Here is an 18905-nt window from a genome sequence, read left to right on the forward strand (position 1 = left end):
GTTTTGTGCTGGGTGGTAAGACTAAACTCATTTAGTCAGGAGATCTGAGGCTTGATTTGATTTCACCATTATGCTACGTGAACTGAGGAGCTTTAAATATCCCAAATTATTCACAAAGATTACCTCATTAACTCTACAAACAGCTTAAAACAAGATCTCTGTCAGGAAATATAAATGTTGGGTTCTGTTTCTGCAGCAATAAATGCCTGTGCACAACTCTGCAGTGACCAAGGGCTTTGGGGCATGGGAGAGGACCCCAAAGATTCTTATCATTGGAGCATCTACCAAAGAGTCTCTCATAGAGCCCAGGGCATGCAAGAATCCAAGGAGATCAAAGCTGTGATGGGTGCCAGCTAACAGCTTCCAAAAATGTCTGCATTTGCTCTGAAAAACACCTTCACAACACAGCTGGAAATATTAAATCAGCAGTCTTGCACACACACACTCCAAGTGCCATTAGCAGAACTCCCAACAAAGCCCCAGTTGTTGCTTACAACTCTTCTGGGCAGGCACATACCAGGACTGAGTGGGATGGTACAGGGCATCCTAGTCTCTCCTCTAATCCAGGGGCACAAGCATCAAGGCAGGACTTTGACCATGCCTTTTCCCAAATCTGCAGCAAGTTCATGCCAGAACCTACAAGACAGATCAAAACAGGAAGTTCATAGGATTAAGCAAAGACCAGAAAATTCCAACAACAGAAAATTTACAGGTGTATGTTTTACATTTAAAAAGAACAGTTTCAGCTCTTCTAAGAATCAAGGATACTGATAATTCAGCCTCTGGAGAGTTTTCACCTGCAAAAGTAGCAGAAAATGCCTCTCTGATGTACAGTGCACTAGGCAATTCAGTCATTCACAAATTATGAGTAAAACCAAGAATATCAATGCCTCCCCATCAACTACCCCCCAAATCTGCCACCTTAGACAAGGACTTCACAACAATTAAGTAAAGGTGATGGAGCAATGTCCCTTGAAGATGTGTTGTGCTCAGCAGATCTAAAAGTGACAAAATTCCCCCCTGGTGGGATGCTTTTACACTACTCTTACCTTTGCGTAGAGTATCCTACAAGCATCTAAATCCATGCTGACTAATCTTCCCCCATATCAACATTTCCCTTTTCAATTTTTCAAATAAAGTCTCTAATTTTGAGGATAATTTGGTATCCAGTTTTGAATACCAGAGCTACGATTTTCAGGAATGCTGAGCAGCCCAACTGAAATCTGCGAAACCTGCAAGTGTGCAAACCTTTAAAGGCCAGGTTCTGTGAACTGATTTACAGGATGCAAAAAACCTAAATAACTGATTTGGTCACCTATTTCCCCACCAGAACTATCACTTGATCTGAGAAGGCCTGTGCAGTTTTGGTTTGGTTTCTCATTGCTCTTTCCTCAGTTGTTTTTTTTTGAGGGTTTTTTTTTGGTTTTTTTTTCTGGTTTAGAAGTTAATGGAAGTTGGTTAGTGGCCAAATCTATATAACATACCGAGCACTCCACACCCCTGGTTTATGATTCTAAGATGCCTTTAATTGCACATTTCATTTGACTTGAAAATCTGTATTTATTTCTGGTTCATGCTGTTCAGAGACACAGTAGTCTTATTCTAGATTAATACCATTTTCATTTCAAAGACTGCTTAGCCCACCACTTATTTATCTCAGAAACACAGCCACATCCTCAGTTGAGCACAGTGGAAAACCTGGTATTTCCTTCCATTCAGTACATCTTCAAGCTTTTTAAATCATAAAGATGGTGAAGTTGATGCCACATGCAGTGTCTGTGGAACAAGACTTTGCTTGCAGGGCTGGGATGCAGAGGAAGAAAAGGATTCAACCCCCATCTCAGACAGCACATCACAAGGCTCCAGCAGAGCTTCTGCTCTGAGAAAGATCCTGCAACAAACTCCACATACACTCTGCTGCTGGTTACATGAGCACAAATGAGCCCACCCTATCAACTCCCAGCAGAGTTTTTTTGTACAGTCTTAAAAATGGGTTTAATAGCATTTGTAAACAAACTTTATATTTATCAGTCCAAGCCTAAGCACCACCAGCGTGGTCTGGACCTAGTGCTCCACACAGTGTTGTAAACAGAAAAGTGTTGCACACTCGAGCTGAGACACCGGAATAACCCAAGCCAAACAGCAGGATATTTGATTATATTTAATAACATAAAAATAGAATTAATTTTCTCCAAATCAATCAATCCTATTTCAGGCAAATTAAACAGATTTAACATATTTGGCCTATGATGCAACAGCAGGAATTTGATAGAGCACGAAGTGCAACAACTCTCCCACAGGCAAAGGATGCAAATAACTTTTCTGCCATCAAAATCACTACTACACACCCAGAAAAGGAAAAATGGCAAGAATTATTCCAGCTTCTCTCAGTTCTCTATGGGAGATCGCTCTTGAATCCTGTAATCCCTTCTTTCCCAGGGTAAACTGTGTCCTGACAAGGTAAACTCACCCAGAGTCACCATCTGCACTTTTCACAGGTAGAGGGTGTGAACAGCCACGTGTTCCATGCTCTCAGGCCTAACAGGGCTTTCTACAAGGAAATACACAAATCTATGCATTTTCCTGAAAAAGTCCATGATTTAAAAGGCCAAGAACACCTTCACCAAACTAAATTAATCAGTGAGGAACAGAATCTTTAAATAAATTGGAATTTTCTACAGAAAAGTTAGCTGTTGTTTTCTGTGGATTTTTTTTAAATCCTTCTTGCTCCACACCCCACAAGCCTAAACAAACATTTCAGCAGTATCTTCCAATGCAATTTTGCAAGATATTAGGGCAGCCTCCAATCTTTCCTGCATAAAGCAGAAAAGCCTCTAATCTTTATAACTGAATGTTTACATTATACAGAAACAACACTTCAGTTTATTGACTGGTAGATGCAGCAGCACAAAGACTTTCACATGCCCTGAGAAAAGAGAGATGAGGTAATTTGCCTCAACCTCAGAAACTCATTTAAAAAAGGTGAAACAACTGTTTTAGAAGAACTATTAATCTGTTGGGCTGGATTCATCCTATCCAGCTATTGGCATGGGAACCTCTAGCCAGTGGAAAACAAAAAGCTGAATGCTCCTCTGATTATATGAGGAGTGATGCACACTGCGTTTCTAACTCTAGCACCTCTGCTCAGGACCTACACCACAAAGTGCAACACTTAAAACCAGCAATAATCTGAGAAGTCAGGGGAGAAAACAAACAAAATTCAAAGGCAGCCCTTTGACTTGTCACCCCATCAGCAGTGAAGGTCAACAGCCAAGGCCATGGCACAGCAAGAACTGAGGAAAAAGGTCAATTTGTGGATGAATAGAATTCCATATTTCACTGCAAACATCACTGACTTTAAGCACAGAATGACCAGGAGCACAATCAGTACTTGCTAATATTTACTACATATACAAAAGTGTAAGTGCTTGAACACTTGGGGGGAAAGGGAGAATACAAACACTTTCATTACAATGACCCAACGATGCAGACTAACTGGTTTAATTGATCAACAAAGTAAAGATCAATATTTGCATATGTTTATAAGAAGTTAAGTGCATCTGTTTCTGCATTACAGCCCCGTGGATTGCCTTTTCAGTGAGCTAAGGCCATGAGAGTGTAACTGCTGACACCACACAAGCTACAGAAGGAGTAAATTCAGCCCACTACACTCCTTTTGAAAAGGCTTCAGTCCAACACATCCTTTTTTGATAGAACAACAAAACCAAGTATGCTAAGCTACGATTTGCCTAAGGCTCTTAGAAAAGCATTTCAAAAGATAAAGCTTCTCTAGGTCAAGAGCTGAATTGCTGTTCTTTAAGGTGTCTTCTAAAAGAAACAATGCCCCAAGTGTTCAAGTTGTTTAGGTCCCAGATGTACCTTCCTTTTAACATCTGCACAATATAAATGAAAATCATTCTTCATTCCACTAGAAGGTAATTTCATTTTTTTTAAATCAATCACTCAGGGTGCTCAGCCATTCACAAGTGATTTGAACCTTACAAGATTGGACCTTTAAGAAGAAAAGGAAAAAATCCTGAAACTGAATAGCACATTTCCCACAATAACCTGCAAATTTAGAGAGATAAGTTATTGTGTAGAGCTAAACAATTTGACATGGTCTTTTAAAGATGATATGACCTGAAGTTAAACCTACAGAAATAAAGAATAGGTCTATTATCTGAATATTATTTTGAGAGATGCATTTTAAACTACAATACACAGGTGCAAAGTAAAAGATCAAGTGAATTGCAAGAAATTATAAGTGACAAGTAAACAAGTTTTTCTGCTGCATCCAAATAACTACTGCATCTACTGTACTTATATTTTATTACTGGAATTAGAATTCTCCCTCATTATATTAAAAGAAGAAAGGAATGAATGAGGCAAAATATAGCTTACAATGCCAAAAAATCTTTTGTCTTGTAAAGAGAACAGTAACACCCTGCTTAGTTCTCTTATCTTTTTTCACATAAAGATTTAATAATTGTACATGCTCTGAACAGCACATAACATTTATTCAAGCTCTGTAAATATCCATAGGTCTAACAGAACAGGCTTTCCTGGAGCTGTTTGAAAAATGTGACTCATTTTCTAAGAAAATTTTCCAATTATGGAAATTTTAATTTTCTTTACTTTAAAATATTTTGTTTTCCAACAAATTTTCATGTTCTGAAATTGGAGAAGCATGGCTTTTCTTCACTTGCTTCCAAGAAGAAAAGGAAAAGTAACATTATCAAAAAATAAAAAAACAAACACAAACCCAAGATATTTTTAATGCTTATAATTTTAAACATTCCAATAAAAATTAACACTTCACTCTCATTGAAAAATAAAAAATCAATATGTTTCTTTATCAGAAAAAGCACCTAAAGATCTCACTATCTCTCTTTGAAATACAGTGGGTGGCTGAGCAACTCAAGTGCTCAGTATTTGGACCTGCTGAGGAGCAAAGTGCAAACCTCCAAAGAGTCCTTGTTGCCAATAATACACAAAAATATAAAATTCAGCTGTGAAATACTTGGCTAAAAGGACAGGACCAGAAAACAGATATAATAATCTCACAAGTGTTACAAAATAAGCATGGATTGCCTTGCCATTTCTGAGGTCTCGAGTACAACTGATAGCAAGTAAGTTGTCCATTAGCTTAAATTGAGGTGCCTTGTCTTTTCCTGTAAGATTTGATGGAATAACAAAGGAGAAAAAACAAATTGGTCTTAACACGTGTGTCAACCACGTCTCTATAATGCAAAAATTCCATAGAGAGCCTTGTTATCTAACCTTTCAGCTCTGAAATGTATCTTCTCTTAGTTTCAGAGCAGAAATCAGAAATGCTATTTAGAAATAACAGCACAGCTCCCAGGAAAATGCTCTCCTTTGTAACTGCCATTTTAAATTGCCATTTAAAAGCTGGATAACTGAGATAACACACAACAGAAAAGAGAGACAGTACTCTTGTCACTTTTTTTGTCTTTGTTATGATGAAAAGAGAGATATGGAAGATTTTTTTTTTAACTGGGTTTAGTACTTTTTTGCTTTATTTATGCTTTTTTTCCTGGTTCATTTGAAAATATACTTCTGTTGTAGATTCATACTCCAGTTAGGTGGGGAAAAAATTATCACAATATACATCATGTTCACATCCTGTGCACCTCTGAGAAACCAGCAAAACCAAAGAACAAATATCAGAATTCTGAAGTTTAGTTTAAGATTCCACAACTTTCTGATGCCTCTAAAAGATCTTTCACCACTCCTTTATACATCACAAAATAATGAAAAAAAGCTATAATTGCATTTAAGAATCTTTTCTGTGGATCCATTTGATAGAAGTGGGAATCAGTAGGATGGGGATAGATAAGCACAGCAAACAACAAACTGAAAGGAGCAATTTAGTTTAAAATCTAATATACTTGTAATTACAATTTAAAGACTGAAAACATATACCATAGACCTTGTCCCCCACCTATGTAAGGCGGGGATAGAAAGGAAAATTTCCTTGTTAAATTGTTACTATGAAAAAAGCCCACACTTACCATCACTGTAATCAATGGGTGCATAAGTTCCTAGGAAAAGGGAAGCTGCAAAGCTACTGACCAAAGAGATTCTCTGCAAAAAAAAAAGTGAGAAATAGTGAGTCCCATCAGTATTCAATTCCAAGAAAGTAACTGGAAATCGAAGAGATTAATTGAAAACAGCAAATGTTAATAGATGCTTAAAGTTAGGCCCAGAAAGCACACAAAAATACACCTAGGAGGATTATTCAGTTCTGACCATCACAGTAATCCAGCACGTATCAATCTAAAAGTAACCCCATGATAAAAGCTGTTAATAGCTCTGCCTTCTGAAACATGCAAAGCACATGTATGTTAGCATACTCTGTGTTAGCATGAATCCACTTCTGTCTATCACAGAAACTCATTTCAAAAAAAAAATACTTTCTAAGGAAAAAAAAAAGCCAAACAAAAAACCACGCACACACACACAAAAAAAACCACCTGTGTGTTGATGACAGGGGAAATGCCCAGAACAATGGTCTGCCCCACCCAGAGCACAGGTCTGTAAGCTTTTAGAAGCTCTGCCAAGGCTCTTCGAGCACCTTTAACACCTCTGTGTGACCCCTTGCCTTCCTTCCAGCTGAGACCCCAGACCTCCCAGCAGTTATTCCCAGGAGCTGGTAATAACCAGCTTTGAACTGAACCATTGCCTGCAGCTCTGCCTCAGGGCGTGCTCCACCTGCATGAAATCCAGAAATCTGTAGGGCTGACCAAAAAATGCCCCACATGACACAAGACACTGATCCACCATGAACCTGCTTCCTCTTCACATCTGCTGTGTGAACTACCGAGTTAACCAGCCACCACCGGGCTTCCTGCACGATGAAGTATTATCTATTCCCAGAATCTGGCACAAAAGCAGACAAATTCCTCATTCTGTGGTGTGACTTGCTCAGAAGAAATACAGCTGTCACCCAATAACTAAACAGAATCAAACCTCTGCTGGTGGAGTGAGCTAGCAATGACAGGTTTTTTATTAATGATCACAAAACCACTGCTTCACACAGCATTCAAGGACAGCCTATAGCCAGAGCTCTAAGAGATGGCTGTAATGACCAGGAAATTTAATGATGCACTTGCTCTTCGTGCATCTCTCCCCAGGAATATATCACATTGTGCTCAGATAACAAAGGCCTACCTTCTGTGGTGCCCCAGTGGGCACTAGCTGCCTGAAATGGAAGGAAAAAAGGATGAAGTTAAACTGTGAATCAGCCAGCCAGTTTAACAAGCTGACCTACAGAAGCAAAAATATCCACCCCCCACATGTCATTGAGACTGCCACGCTGTTAAGTGCTCCTTGAGGGTCCCCAAGAGCAGCTCTGGCAGAGAGCTGTATGTGCTTGAACACATCTTGCATAAGCTTTACTGCTAAAAGTTGCCATCAGTTCAAACAGCCCTCAGAGTCTGAAGTTGGTCTGACCAGTTCTCAGTTCCACAGATCCACTTCCTCCCATTAACATATCTTTCTCTAAATTTAGTCTTAAACTTATGATCAGACACTATTAGTGTTCTGTTTCATCTCATACCGTACTAGTTACAATGAGAATGTAAAAGAAAAGAAGGAAATAAAACTAAAAATTAAGCATTCTCCCATAAAATAGAGAGTCAACTTTGCAACTCACTTTCTCATGAAATGAACTGCTTCATACAGGGGTGAGATTTAAAAAATAATAAAAAAAAAAGATTATAATGCTATCAAAAACTGAAGTAATGGAAAACCAGGAACATCCTGGCTTCATGGGTCTGGATGTTTGGCATATTCTAATCACAGGACAGGAGTCCTTCTCTCATTCACATGAGTTTTTGTCATGGAGTTTTCACCTTGCTTCAAACCATGGCATTTCAGTCACAGCTAGATGCAGAGTCAACAAACTGAAATAGTAACGGAATTGCAAGCTGATTTCTGAAAATTAAAAATCAGGAGGAAACCAACAACACAATGCAATTAAAATGTAATAATAGAATCAAAGTTAACTCCTCAGTGGAAAATGAAAGCCACTTGTCCTTGTTGAAGTACAGGAGGTTCACACAGCCCCACCTCTCCAGCCTGCCCAGGTCCCTCTGGATGGTGTCCCTTCTCCTCAGCATCAACTGCCCCACGCAGCTTGGTGTCGCTGGCAAACTTGCTGAGGGTGCCCTCAACCCCGTTGTCCACGTTGTGACAAAGCTGTTTAACAGCACCAGTCCCAATTCCAACCCCTGAAGAACAACACTCATCACTGGTCTCCCCTTGGACATTGAGCCACTGACCCCAACTCTTTGAGTGTGGCCACCAAGCCAATTCCTAATCCCCAGAGCGCTCCATCTGTCAAATCCATTTCTCTCCGGTTTAGAGACAAGGACCCTGTGTTGGACAGTGTTGAACACTTTGCACAAGCCCAGGTAGCTGACATCAGTTGTTCTTCCTCCACAAACTCTGTAACCCCATCATAGCAGGCACCAGATTCTTCAGGCACTGTTTTCCCTCAGTGAAGTTGTGGTGTATGTCACCATCACCTCCTGATGTCCCATGTGTCTCAGCACAGTTTCCAGGAGGATCTGCTCCATGACCTTGGCAGGCACAGAGGTGAGACCGACTGGCCTGTGGTTCCCCAGGTGTTCTTTATTTCCCTTTGTAAAAATGGGGTTTATGTTTCTCCTTTTCCAGTCAGTGGGAACTTCACCAGACTGCCACAACTTCTCAAATACGATGGATAGTGGCTTAGCCACTTCATCCACCACTTCCCTCAGAAGCCATGGATGTATCTCACCAGGTCTCATGGACTTGTGCACCTCCAGGTTCCTTAGATGGTCTTGAATGTGATCTTCTCCTACACTGTCCCTGCCTTTGCCTGCTGTGACTCGGGTAATGTGGCTGGAGCTCTTACCAGTGAAGGCCAAGGCAAAAAAGTCATTGAGTACCTGGCCTTCTTCATAGCCTGGGTAATCAGGTCTCCCTTTTGGAGAGGGCCTGCATTTTTCAAAGTCTTCCTTTTACCACCAATGTACCTATAAACGCTTTTCTTGTTGCCCTTGATGTCCCTAGACAGATTTAACTTTGTCAGGGCTTTAGCTTCCCTAACCTGATCCCTGACTGCTCAGACAACCTCTCTGTATTCCTGCCAGGCTACTGCCCTTATTTCCACCTTCTGTAGGCTTCCTTTTTGTGTTTGAGTTTGTCCAGGAGCTCCTTGTTCATCCACACAGGCCTCCTGGTGTTTTTGCCTGACTTAATCTTTGCTGGTATGCATCACTTCAGAGCTTGAAGGAGGTGATCCCTGAATATTAGCCAGTTTAGGAAAGCCTGTATCCCTCCATTCCAACACTTCAGAAGGCATCCCACCATGGCTCCATGGTGCCAATAGGGTCATAACCCTCTAACTCCTGTTTATTCCCCGTGCCACATATGTTTGAACAGAGGCATTTAAGCTGGACCCCAATGAAGGTGACTTTACTGGCTGCTGCTGTCCTTCAGGTGCTCTCTTGCTGACCTGCCATCTCTCTCCAGGCTCTGGGTATCTCTTTCTGATACTGGCACCAAATTGGTAGGATTGGGATTGAGGTTCACCTCCCCCAGCAAATTCAGTTTAAAACTCTATTCAGCAGCTTGAGAAGTATAACATTCAAAACAGAACTGATTTTATCTGCCTAACTACTAATAATGTAACAAAATTAAAAAATAAAATAATGAAATTTTCTATTTTCATCCTAAATTCAAACACAAGAATCAAAATAATCTTTAGCAAAAAGGTTGGTAAAAACATCTGCACAAAATTAATCTTAAAAGATTTTCAAATCTGTTTTCCAATAAGAGAATTGAAGATAAGCCAACCTCAGTTTGCTTGTAGACCTCAGGATTCTGGCTGTAAATCTTTGCTATCTGGTTTCCTGTAAAACGCTGAGAAAGAAATGCAAATGCTTAGAAACACAAACCCTAAATGGAGTCAATAATCATTAACTCTGTGTAATGAGTTCAGAACATTGCACTTTGGATATTTAATTTGCCTGATGCATGATGAAAGTCAGTGCACAGCAGGCAATCTGCACTAAACAGGGTATAACGCATAGTCTCATTATGAGAATTTTGTTCACCTTTTGAAAAAAAGGCATGTGGAAAAGCATTACTATCCATAATTTACATTTCAGAAATGACAGTTCAATGGAATGAATCACACTTATTCTATGCACAGGAACCAGCACAATTCAAATGCTGCCTTCAAATCCTTGAAAAGGTTTAAGCTACACAATCTATGTACCTGCCTGTGAGGCAGGTGAATTGAAATTAAAGCAGGAAGTTTCATACTCAAAGCAGAAACTCCAGCAGAGGCTAAAAACAGATGCAAGAATATTTATTCTTCATTGACATATTATGTCAAATAGCCAAAAAACCTTCTAGCACTGAAACCTTAACATTTAGCAAGTGAAAAATAAACTGTTAAGTGATTTTAACTGATTTTAACATTAGCCATAAACCTTGCATGATGATTCAAAAACAGAAACATCAGTTTGGGAGGTTAAAGCCTGATTCTGTTGAACCAAGAGTATGAGTAGCCAGGTGCTGAGATGCCTGGAGGGCAGCCCTGATCCCACTCCATAACTCATTGTCACTGTTACAAGGAGGGAAGAGTCAGGAAGAGGAGACGAGTGACATTGTATCTGTGACAGTGTCCCAAACCTCTGAAACACTTCTCTTAGGTCAACAGCTGCTTGTTAGCCTCCAGGAAAAATTAAAAGGCCAATATTTTAATTGCAGAAGTATCCTAGAACAGATTATCTACAAATAGGCTGATGGATTTCCCCTAAATAAACGTGGAACACAAACTGGGTTTCCGTCCCCATAGAAATGTGGCTACACAAGATGCTCCCAGGGGACAACCAGGCCCTGAGACTTTAAGCGTGGCCACCAAACACTGCATTTGGGAACCACTGGCCAAATGCTCACTCCAACTGCCTCCTGAAGCAAAATTTCCAGTGTTTGGTTCATTTCACAAATTCCCTATCTTCCTTTGTGAGACTAATGCAAAGCACAGTATGGTTGGAGTTTCTTCAAAAGCTCTGTCTTTCACAGTTAGTGGCTGATGGTTACCTGCTGCAGATCCCTGTGATGACAGCATTGGTTCTATCACAGGATTCTGCTGGGAGCTTTCTCCCCATCCATTCCTTACCTCATAGGCCCGGGAGCCAGTGACACTTGCCAGCTGCTGGGCTCCCCCCACGGCTTTCTCCAGCGCTCTGCACTGGGAGGCTGTGCTGGAATCCATCCAGATGGGACTGTCACTGACTGAAAAACAGCCCTGAAATGAACAACACCCTTTGTTAGGAAGTCTGATCTCTGAGAAGTCCCTGCTAGAGTAATAAAAATACAGCAGCCATATGTATCAGCTCACAGCTCAGTTCTCTGACGTGCCTTCTGCCCTTCTCTCAACAATTACAGAAAGCAGAATGTTGGCCAGTGATGGTAAGTTCAACCCAAATTTGCATCAGAGGGAAGCAACATTCTTTTTTTACTGTCACTTCACAGCCCCTGCAGCACAATGTCTCAGTACATCCTCTGGTAGCCAAAGCCTCATCCCCTTTTAGAACTTCTCTGCAAACCACCAGATTAACTTCCCACAGCTCTACTAACACATTTCTCTTTAATGCTTGGCATAACCCTTTTGAAATACAACTGAGGCTTAATACACCATTTATTCCAGCATTTTAATGCCATTTCCATGAGTTTTGCACAGATGAGACAGTTCCAAAACTAATGATTTAACACATCAGTCTCTCTTTCAACATACATCTGTCCTGTCTGACCCTGAAGTAAGTAAGGGTCTTCCAGAGGAAAGCTGATTCCTCCCTATTTTTCTTTTTAAATAAAAGCTTTGTCAAGTCTGTGTTCAAAGCTTGCGAATCACACACATACAAAATGTTGAGGTTCAACAGGGTACTTGGTTAGGATTTTAAGTCCACACAGCACTACACATCCATCCCTTCAGAGGTAAGTGTAAACTGCTTTTTTTAATAGATATGTTTTCTTATGAAATCACTTGTACATCATTCAAGGAAACTCAGGTACAACTGTCTTTTTTACCACCATTTTTTGTTAATAAAAATATATTAAAGAATTTAAAATATTTACAGATTGTTCACAAAAATTTTACATTTTCTAAAACAACACTGAAAGAACAACACTGAAAGATTCTGGGACACCTACTGGCACCTGTAAGCTTTTAAAGCAACACATACTGTCATTCAGGAGAAAATGAAATGTCAACAGCCCTGCAACTAAAGGAATAACTACTACATTTCATTTATGCAACCCAGCCAAACTAGAGGAAGGAGAAAAGCAATGTGTAAGGATCAGGAGAAGGACAGTGTAGCTCTTCCTTCAGAGCTGTTGTGCACCTTACCTTTAGTGACTGATGTAAAGGCAGTTCAGATGATGCATTCTTTAAAATCTGGATGCTTCCTTTTTTCCAGTACACACTCCCATGTTGCTGTAGGAAATACAGAAACAGGAGTTGGAGATGCCCTCCCAAGTTTCAAAGTTCATATTCTGATCCTACACTAAGGAACAAAAGAACTTTCTCCAAACTAGTACCCAAAAATGCTCCTTTTGAAATCAAGGGTCTCAGAAAAAAATCTTTAAGACTGAGCAAAGCAGACACTAAACCAGAATATTATTTTGAACTACAGAATCTTCTCGTGGGAACTATTATTATACTGCTAATGGCATTAGATACTTATTTGAGGGTTCTTTGAGCTATAGCCAGGGCTCCACAGTCAAGATTTAGTTCTGGGCTATTTCAGCACAGTCCCCTGATCCATCAGTTACAAGCCTGCCCACCTTGCTGGAGGGTGGGCAAAATAAAGAGAATATGGGCAGTCTGGAAATGCACTCCCTTTTTTTCACTTCAGTGAGGTAGGCTTACTTAGCAGTCCCCAACTTCTGCTCCACTGAAAAATTCCTAACAGAGCCTTGATACCAGCTCTGATTTTCAGACACTTTGCTCAGACTTTCAACTGCAATCAATGAAACATGGAGATAAAAGCAAGGGTTTTGATTAATTAGCCCCAGATACATCAAGATGAATAACCTAAACCTCGCATGTCAGAATTAGCTATTGCTTTGGTGCTGTCCTCACCCTGAATAACATCTGTGAAAGTTATAAAAGCCTTTGTTGATTCATTGGAGTACTAGGAGGAGACTGGCTAACTGACTAAATGTCAGAGTGGGTTTTATAAATCTCAAAAAAAAGGCATTGTGCACTACAGGCTAAATCACGGCAGCATTTTTGTCATTTCTGCATCAAAGACTCCCATCATTTGGGTTTTGTTGTTTTTGGGCAGATCTCTGCCCTAGCCAAAAAAACCTGCTCAGTGGGATGTTACTGTGCTTTTAGCAAACTGTGCTCCTTGCTGTTTTTTCCACCCCATTTTCCACAAGCACCTGGATCTGCTGAAATTCAAAAAGAACAAAAAATTAAAACAATGGGAAGCCAAGCAGTTCTCCACTACACTGATCTAAACTACACTGCAAACCTCATCCTCCACTCCCACTATCTTCTAGTGATTGCTTTGTGTGCTTCAGGTGTCAAGCTCCCCTGAGGAGTGTCTATGGATGCTTACAAAAAAATTTAGATCTTATTTTATTCCATTACAGTCTTCTGCAATACAGTTGTTCAAATTTATCACTCTACCTTATACTCCATCAAAGAAATACATTAAAATAGAGCTTTTCTTTATAAACTAACCTGGCCAGCACCAGACAAAGCTTTGACTTGAGAGAAGTTAAAGCCTGAAGACCTCATCTTTTCCAAGATCATATCCAGAGCCTACAACAACAAACAGAATCAAGAATGACAGTAACGAGCTCTCAAATTATGCATACTCACAATCTGGAATTAAACAGTAAATTCATGTCATCACTGATAAGAGTTCATTGGCAGATAATGAAAAATTAGCTAATGACTATGGACTTCTCAAAAATCTGCATAAATTAATTTATTAAGTGGGAGTCCATAAAAGAAAAGTTGAGTCACACAGGGGAAAAATATGATCTTTAAAGAAGCTGAATCACAAAGATCCATTCTTTGAATCCTAAATAAGGGGCAAAAATTAAAGAATTCCAATTCATTTAAAAGCACTTTTAAGAGTGCTAGACACAAAGCAAGACTATCTTTTTCTCTTCTTATTTTTGAAAGTGAAATCTTAATGGGGTGCACCCTGCACCCCATCCTACAAGACATTAGGTAACCTCAATACCAGTGTCCCCAGTGTCAGCAAATTCACAGAGTCTTTAACAGAAGGCTAATTCAAGTTATTTTAGCACTTCAAGCACACAGGTAAATTTTGTTCTTGACACATTTTTCTGAAGTTTAAAAATTAATCTAGCTTTAAATAGTTTAATTTAGATCAGCAATTCCCAGACTCTCTTGACAAATGGACCACTGCAAGACTTCCAAAGAAACATCATATATACCTATATCATCATATTATTAATTTAATAATTACAACCGTTCCTCTTCATTATGGTTCAAAAAACCAACTGCAAGCAAATTTACCAAACCTTTGTCAGCTACTGTGGATTACCAGCTGGGAGTTCTGTGACATTTCATATATTTTAAGTATTCAAATTCCTCAAGTAAGACAAATTTACATAGTACCATGTGAGATTAAGTGTTGTAGAATCTTCACAGGAGTAAGGAAGGCCTTATTTTAAAATTAAAAAAAAAAAAAAAGCTGTACTTCAAAATAAACATCAGCCAAAGTTACTGGGAATTAGTGAATAAATTGCCCTTTCACCACTTACGAGTTGCAACATCAATTGGTAAACAAAGCTTATTCTAAAAAAAAATAGTTTAAGTAACCTGGGTGCTACAAAAACACAGATTTAAGCAAGGCAAAGTGACAGCTGCCCCATTTGTGTATGAGGGGAAAAAAACACCAATAGTCTTTTTTTCAAATGAGGGAAAGTCAGGAAGGAATTTCTCACACACAGAATGCTCTAATAGTAGAGAGTGAAGAAACAAACAAAAAAACCCATCAAAATGTTAGCAACTTCTACTATGTTTGTTGATAGCATTACTATTTGCATACCAAAGACACAGAACAACACTTCAAAGAAACAGAATGTAAGCAAAAGGACTATGTTGATTTGAGTGATGACTTCCACTATTGCTCAGAATAAACTTTCATTTCTGTAACAGCAAGGGAAAAGTTCAACCATATAAAGTTTGTTCATACCTTGACCCACATAAGCACTGGTGAAGTGACTGTCAGTCTGTCACTGTGAATACAGACTCCACCTTGAGTCCTAAAGAAAAACAGGATTTTATCTTGGTAAATTCAGCAATTTTTTTTTCCCTGCCAAGTAGAGTTCTTCAAGTTTATTAATGACCAAGGAGAATTTGCAATGCTTTTATGTTAAGAGCAAGGATTGGTATTTGAAACATGAAAAAGTAAAATCCAGCTCTTAGGAGGTGACATGTTTGACCCTGTTGCAAAGTAAGTAATTTTCAAGAAAAGGCCCTGATCCTGAAGTAAGATCTGTGACAGAATCCATTGCTGATACTGCTCATTGGCTCCATGTAATTCATAGTTCTTTCTGTCACAATTAGTGACTTGAACCCCAAAGATGAAGTTCAATTTCGCTGTTAAACCATCAAGTAAGTGTATTTTACTGAAGCTTGTGACTGAAGGATGACATTTATCAATTCTAGTCTATTGTTTAAGTAAACAAATACTGCCATTCTACATCTTATTGTGAGATTTGAACAACTGAATTTGCCTCCAAATGCCTTTTAGATGTTCCCCTCAAGTACTTTACTTGCTGTTCTGAGAGCATCCCACCCAGTCATGTCCACAAGCCTGAAGTCACAAAAGAAAAAAAAAAAAAAAAAGGTTTGATTATATATAACATTTTGGGGTCTATTTTCTTAATTTATTTCCTGTTGGGAGCTCTTGTCATATTTACATGCAAGGAAGGCAAGAGCATATACTACCTTTGCAGAGTGGGAAACATGAACATGGCATGACCTTTTTCCATGCCTCCATACATATCAATGAGACCAGTAGGGCAACAGTCCCCTCACCCCAATCTCGAAAGCTTTAAATTACATTATTCAAGTAAAATATAAAATATAAAAAGCCTTACTTAAATTCCGGAAGGTCCTTATCAAAATGAACATTGTCCTCATAAATGACCCTCAGCTGTTCATCAATAGCAATGACTTTCAACTAGAAGATATAAAACAGGAAGTTAACAAAATCTTGCAATAATTGAATAGCACTCATAAGTCATTTATAATAATTTAATTCCCACAGACAAAATGGAAAAAAAAAGATCACCCCAAGGCATACAACTGACTGAAAGTATGGGCGTAATTTTACATTAAACAAGTTACTACGTGAATTTCTAGCATGTCACCAATTCAGCAACATGTAGTTTTGTTTCTATTTCCTCTCCCCATTCTCTTTCTCCTGTAATTCACAAGATCGAGCTACAGGCGTGTGCTAAAGAACAGCAAACATATACCAGGTTCATTGCTTGCATCACAGTAGCCAGTTTTCCCAATTTCTCCAAAGAATACAGTATCTTAGATTAAAGATGCCTTCTTTTTTTTTTCACCTCCTTTTTTTTGTCCCATCTTACCAAGGAAGCTTACAGACCCCTTAGGGTACCTTGAACACCTTCTCTCCTCCCCAGAAGGCGAGTAAATCAAACTCTACCCGTTTGGCAAAGCTCAAAGGGCATTACATAAGTGTATTTTCAGCTTCTGCAACATATGGAAATCAACATCCCCAACTCCATAAAGCTGAGCCTTCTTGTATGCATGAATTAGAAGGGTACCACAACCTTTCCTCATCTATCTTAAGTTCACATAGTTCTGAAGAAAGACAGTAAGAGCCGAGAAGAAAAGCAAGAAGGTAGGTCACATTCTGTGCCTATTTCAACCAGGGAGAGAGTGCAAACTGTTGCTAAAGGAACTGAGAAAAAAAAACCCTACAAAGACTGTCATCTCAAGGAGCTGCATTCAAATAACAAGGCCTTCCCCATTTTTACCATAGCAGTGTAGGGCCATTATCTATGCCCTGGCACAACTCATTACCAACCTGCACGAGCTTAAAAATGGCTCTGACCCACTGTAGCCTAATTGGCTCTCCTCTTGCAGCATGTCCCTATAAAAACACTTGATCGACCTAACCTGGATGTGTCTTTTCAAGCTCCCAAACTCCAGCACAACCATAATGGCGATTTATGCCCGAACACCTATTTTTAACATATTCAGGCCTCTGCACAACTTGGGCACAGTTTCTATTTGCAGTGCAGCAATACCCGGCTGTGCCGACAAAGCAGAATTTCAAGCAGCAACCCGAGGATCCAGGTTCACAGTCTTGATTCACACGAGGACACTGGGAATCTGGGTTTGGGTTCAAATCCCAGCTCCTACAGCAGCAGGCAGAGGGGTCTTCAAGCAGGCTGCATAGAGAGAATGGCCACAGCACTCATTTCCAGGATTTAACTCATCCCTGGCAGGATGGGGAAGAAGGACACATTCGGACACACAGCCCACTGCTTCAGATGGGGCAAGCAGAAAGGGATGAAGGGTGCATTTATGCAGCTGAAGGGGACATGAGAACAACCAGGTACATGCACTGTCTGCAGGCCACAGACATCTTAAAACACACGAAGTGCTGGGAATTATTATGGCCATAAACTAAAACACAGGAAGTTTCACTTCAAAAAGAGGAAGAACTTTGTTACATTGACAGTGGCAGAGCATTAGAACAGGATGCCCAGGCAGGACGTGGAGTCTCCCTCCTTGGAGACATTTCAAACCCACCCGGATGTGGTCCTGTGTCACCTGACCCAGGTGACCCTGCCTTGGCAGGGGGTTTGAACTGGATGATCTCCAGAGCTCCCTTCCACAGTCACAGAATCCAACAGGTTGGAAGGACCACGGTGGATCATCCGGTCTAACCTCCCTGCTTTAGTAGCTTCGTCCCAAAGCACATGGCACAGGATTGTGTCCTGACATCTACTGACTACCTCCAGTCAGGGAGACTCCACAACATCTGTGGGCAATCCAACCCTAAGGATTGTGTGATTCCGTCACTCTGTGAATAATTTGGCATCAGCCGTGTCAGGCTGCAGCGGGTGCGAGCGCCGGGCAGGGAGTACCGCCCCGCTCCCCGGAGACTCGGCCGGGCCCGGCACGGCAAACCCGCCGCGGGGAGGAGGAAAGCGGGGACGGAAGGCGCGGGGAGGGGACGGAAGCGGCGGAGAGGAGGAAGGCCTGGCCCCGATCTTGCACGGCGGCGGAGCAGCGCCGAGCGCATCCCCCGCATCCCGCCGGGGCAGCCCCCGCACCCGCCGCGTTCCGGGCCTGCGTTCGGAGCCGTCCCGGGCAGCGCAGCCCCGCAGCGGGCAGGGCCCGGAGCAGCCGGGGCAGCCCCCGGCCCCGCCGCCCGGCCGAGACGGGGAGAGGAGGGGCGGGGGAGGCGGCGCGGTACCTGCTGCGTGCTGAAATCCCAGCCCAGGTAGCAGGGAGCGGCCATGGCACGGCACGGCCCTCGCCCTCAGCCGGGAGCCGGGGCAGGGACCGCGAAGGGGACGGCTCTGCTGGCCCGGCCTCCCCGGGCAGGAGCCGCCGGCCCGGCCCTGCGGAGCGGCAGCCCCGCGGTTAATGAGTGCTCAGGAAGCAGGCAGCGGGACGAGCGCCCCATCGCTCGCACAGAGGGGCCGGGAAGAGTTCGGGGGGTGAAGCGATGGTGGACTGGGGCCGTGGTGGGATTGTCCCGAACGCGGGCCCGTTCCCCGGTGCGCAGCCCCAGTTCACACACCGGGGCGAGGTGATGCTGTACTTCTTTCCAGTTTGCTCAAGG

General features: G+C 41.3%; 1 protein-coding gene across 4 annotated transcripts in view; it reads right to left on the reverse strand.

The window, feature by feature from the left end:
• The window catches only part of XYLB (xylulokinase), an 82411-nt gene extending 63723 nt beyond the window's left edge, over positions 1 to 18688 (reverse strand). Inside the window, exons 1-9 of one of the 4 annotated variants that reach the window (XR_011148928.1) lie at positions 18534 to 18686; positions 16174 to 16256; positions 15264 to 15333; positions 13772 to 13852; positions 12428 to 12514; positions 11198 to 11326; positions 9865 to 9930; positions 6033 to 6105; positions 518 to 636 (exon numbers count right to left, since the gene is read on the reverse strand). Coding sequence is in view for 3 of the 4 variants with exons in the window: in XM_069006342.1 (XP_068862443.1) it covers positions 518 to 636; positions 6033 to 6105; positions 9865 to 9930; positions 11198 to 11326; positions 12428 to 12514; positions 13772 to 13852; positions 15264 to 15333; positions 16174 to 16256; positions 18534 to 18578 (753 nt within the window). In the remaining variant the exon portion in view is untranslated. Of the gene's footprint in view, positions 1 to 517; positions 637 to 6032; positions 6106 to 9864; positions 9931 to 11197; positions 11327 to 12427; positions 12515 to 13771; positions 13853 to 15263; positions 15334 to 16173; positions 16257 to 18533 lie in introns of all 4 variants that reach the window. The other 3 variants (XM_069006342.1, XM_069006341.1, XM_069006343.1) reach the window with 3 other exon arrangements.
• Between the last annotated feature and the right edge of the window lie 217 nt (positions 18689 to 18905).

The sequence above is a fragment of the Aphelocoma coerulescens genome, chromosome 2, assembly GCF_041296385.1.
Source record: "Aphelocoma coerulescens isolate FSJ_1873_10779 chromosome 2, UR_Acoe_1.0, whole genome shotgun sequence".
In the NCBI taxonomy this organism is placed as follows: domain Eukaryota; kingdom Metazoa; phylum Chordata; class Aves; order Passeriformes; family Corvidae; genus Aphelocoma; species Aphelocoma coerulescens.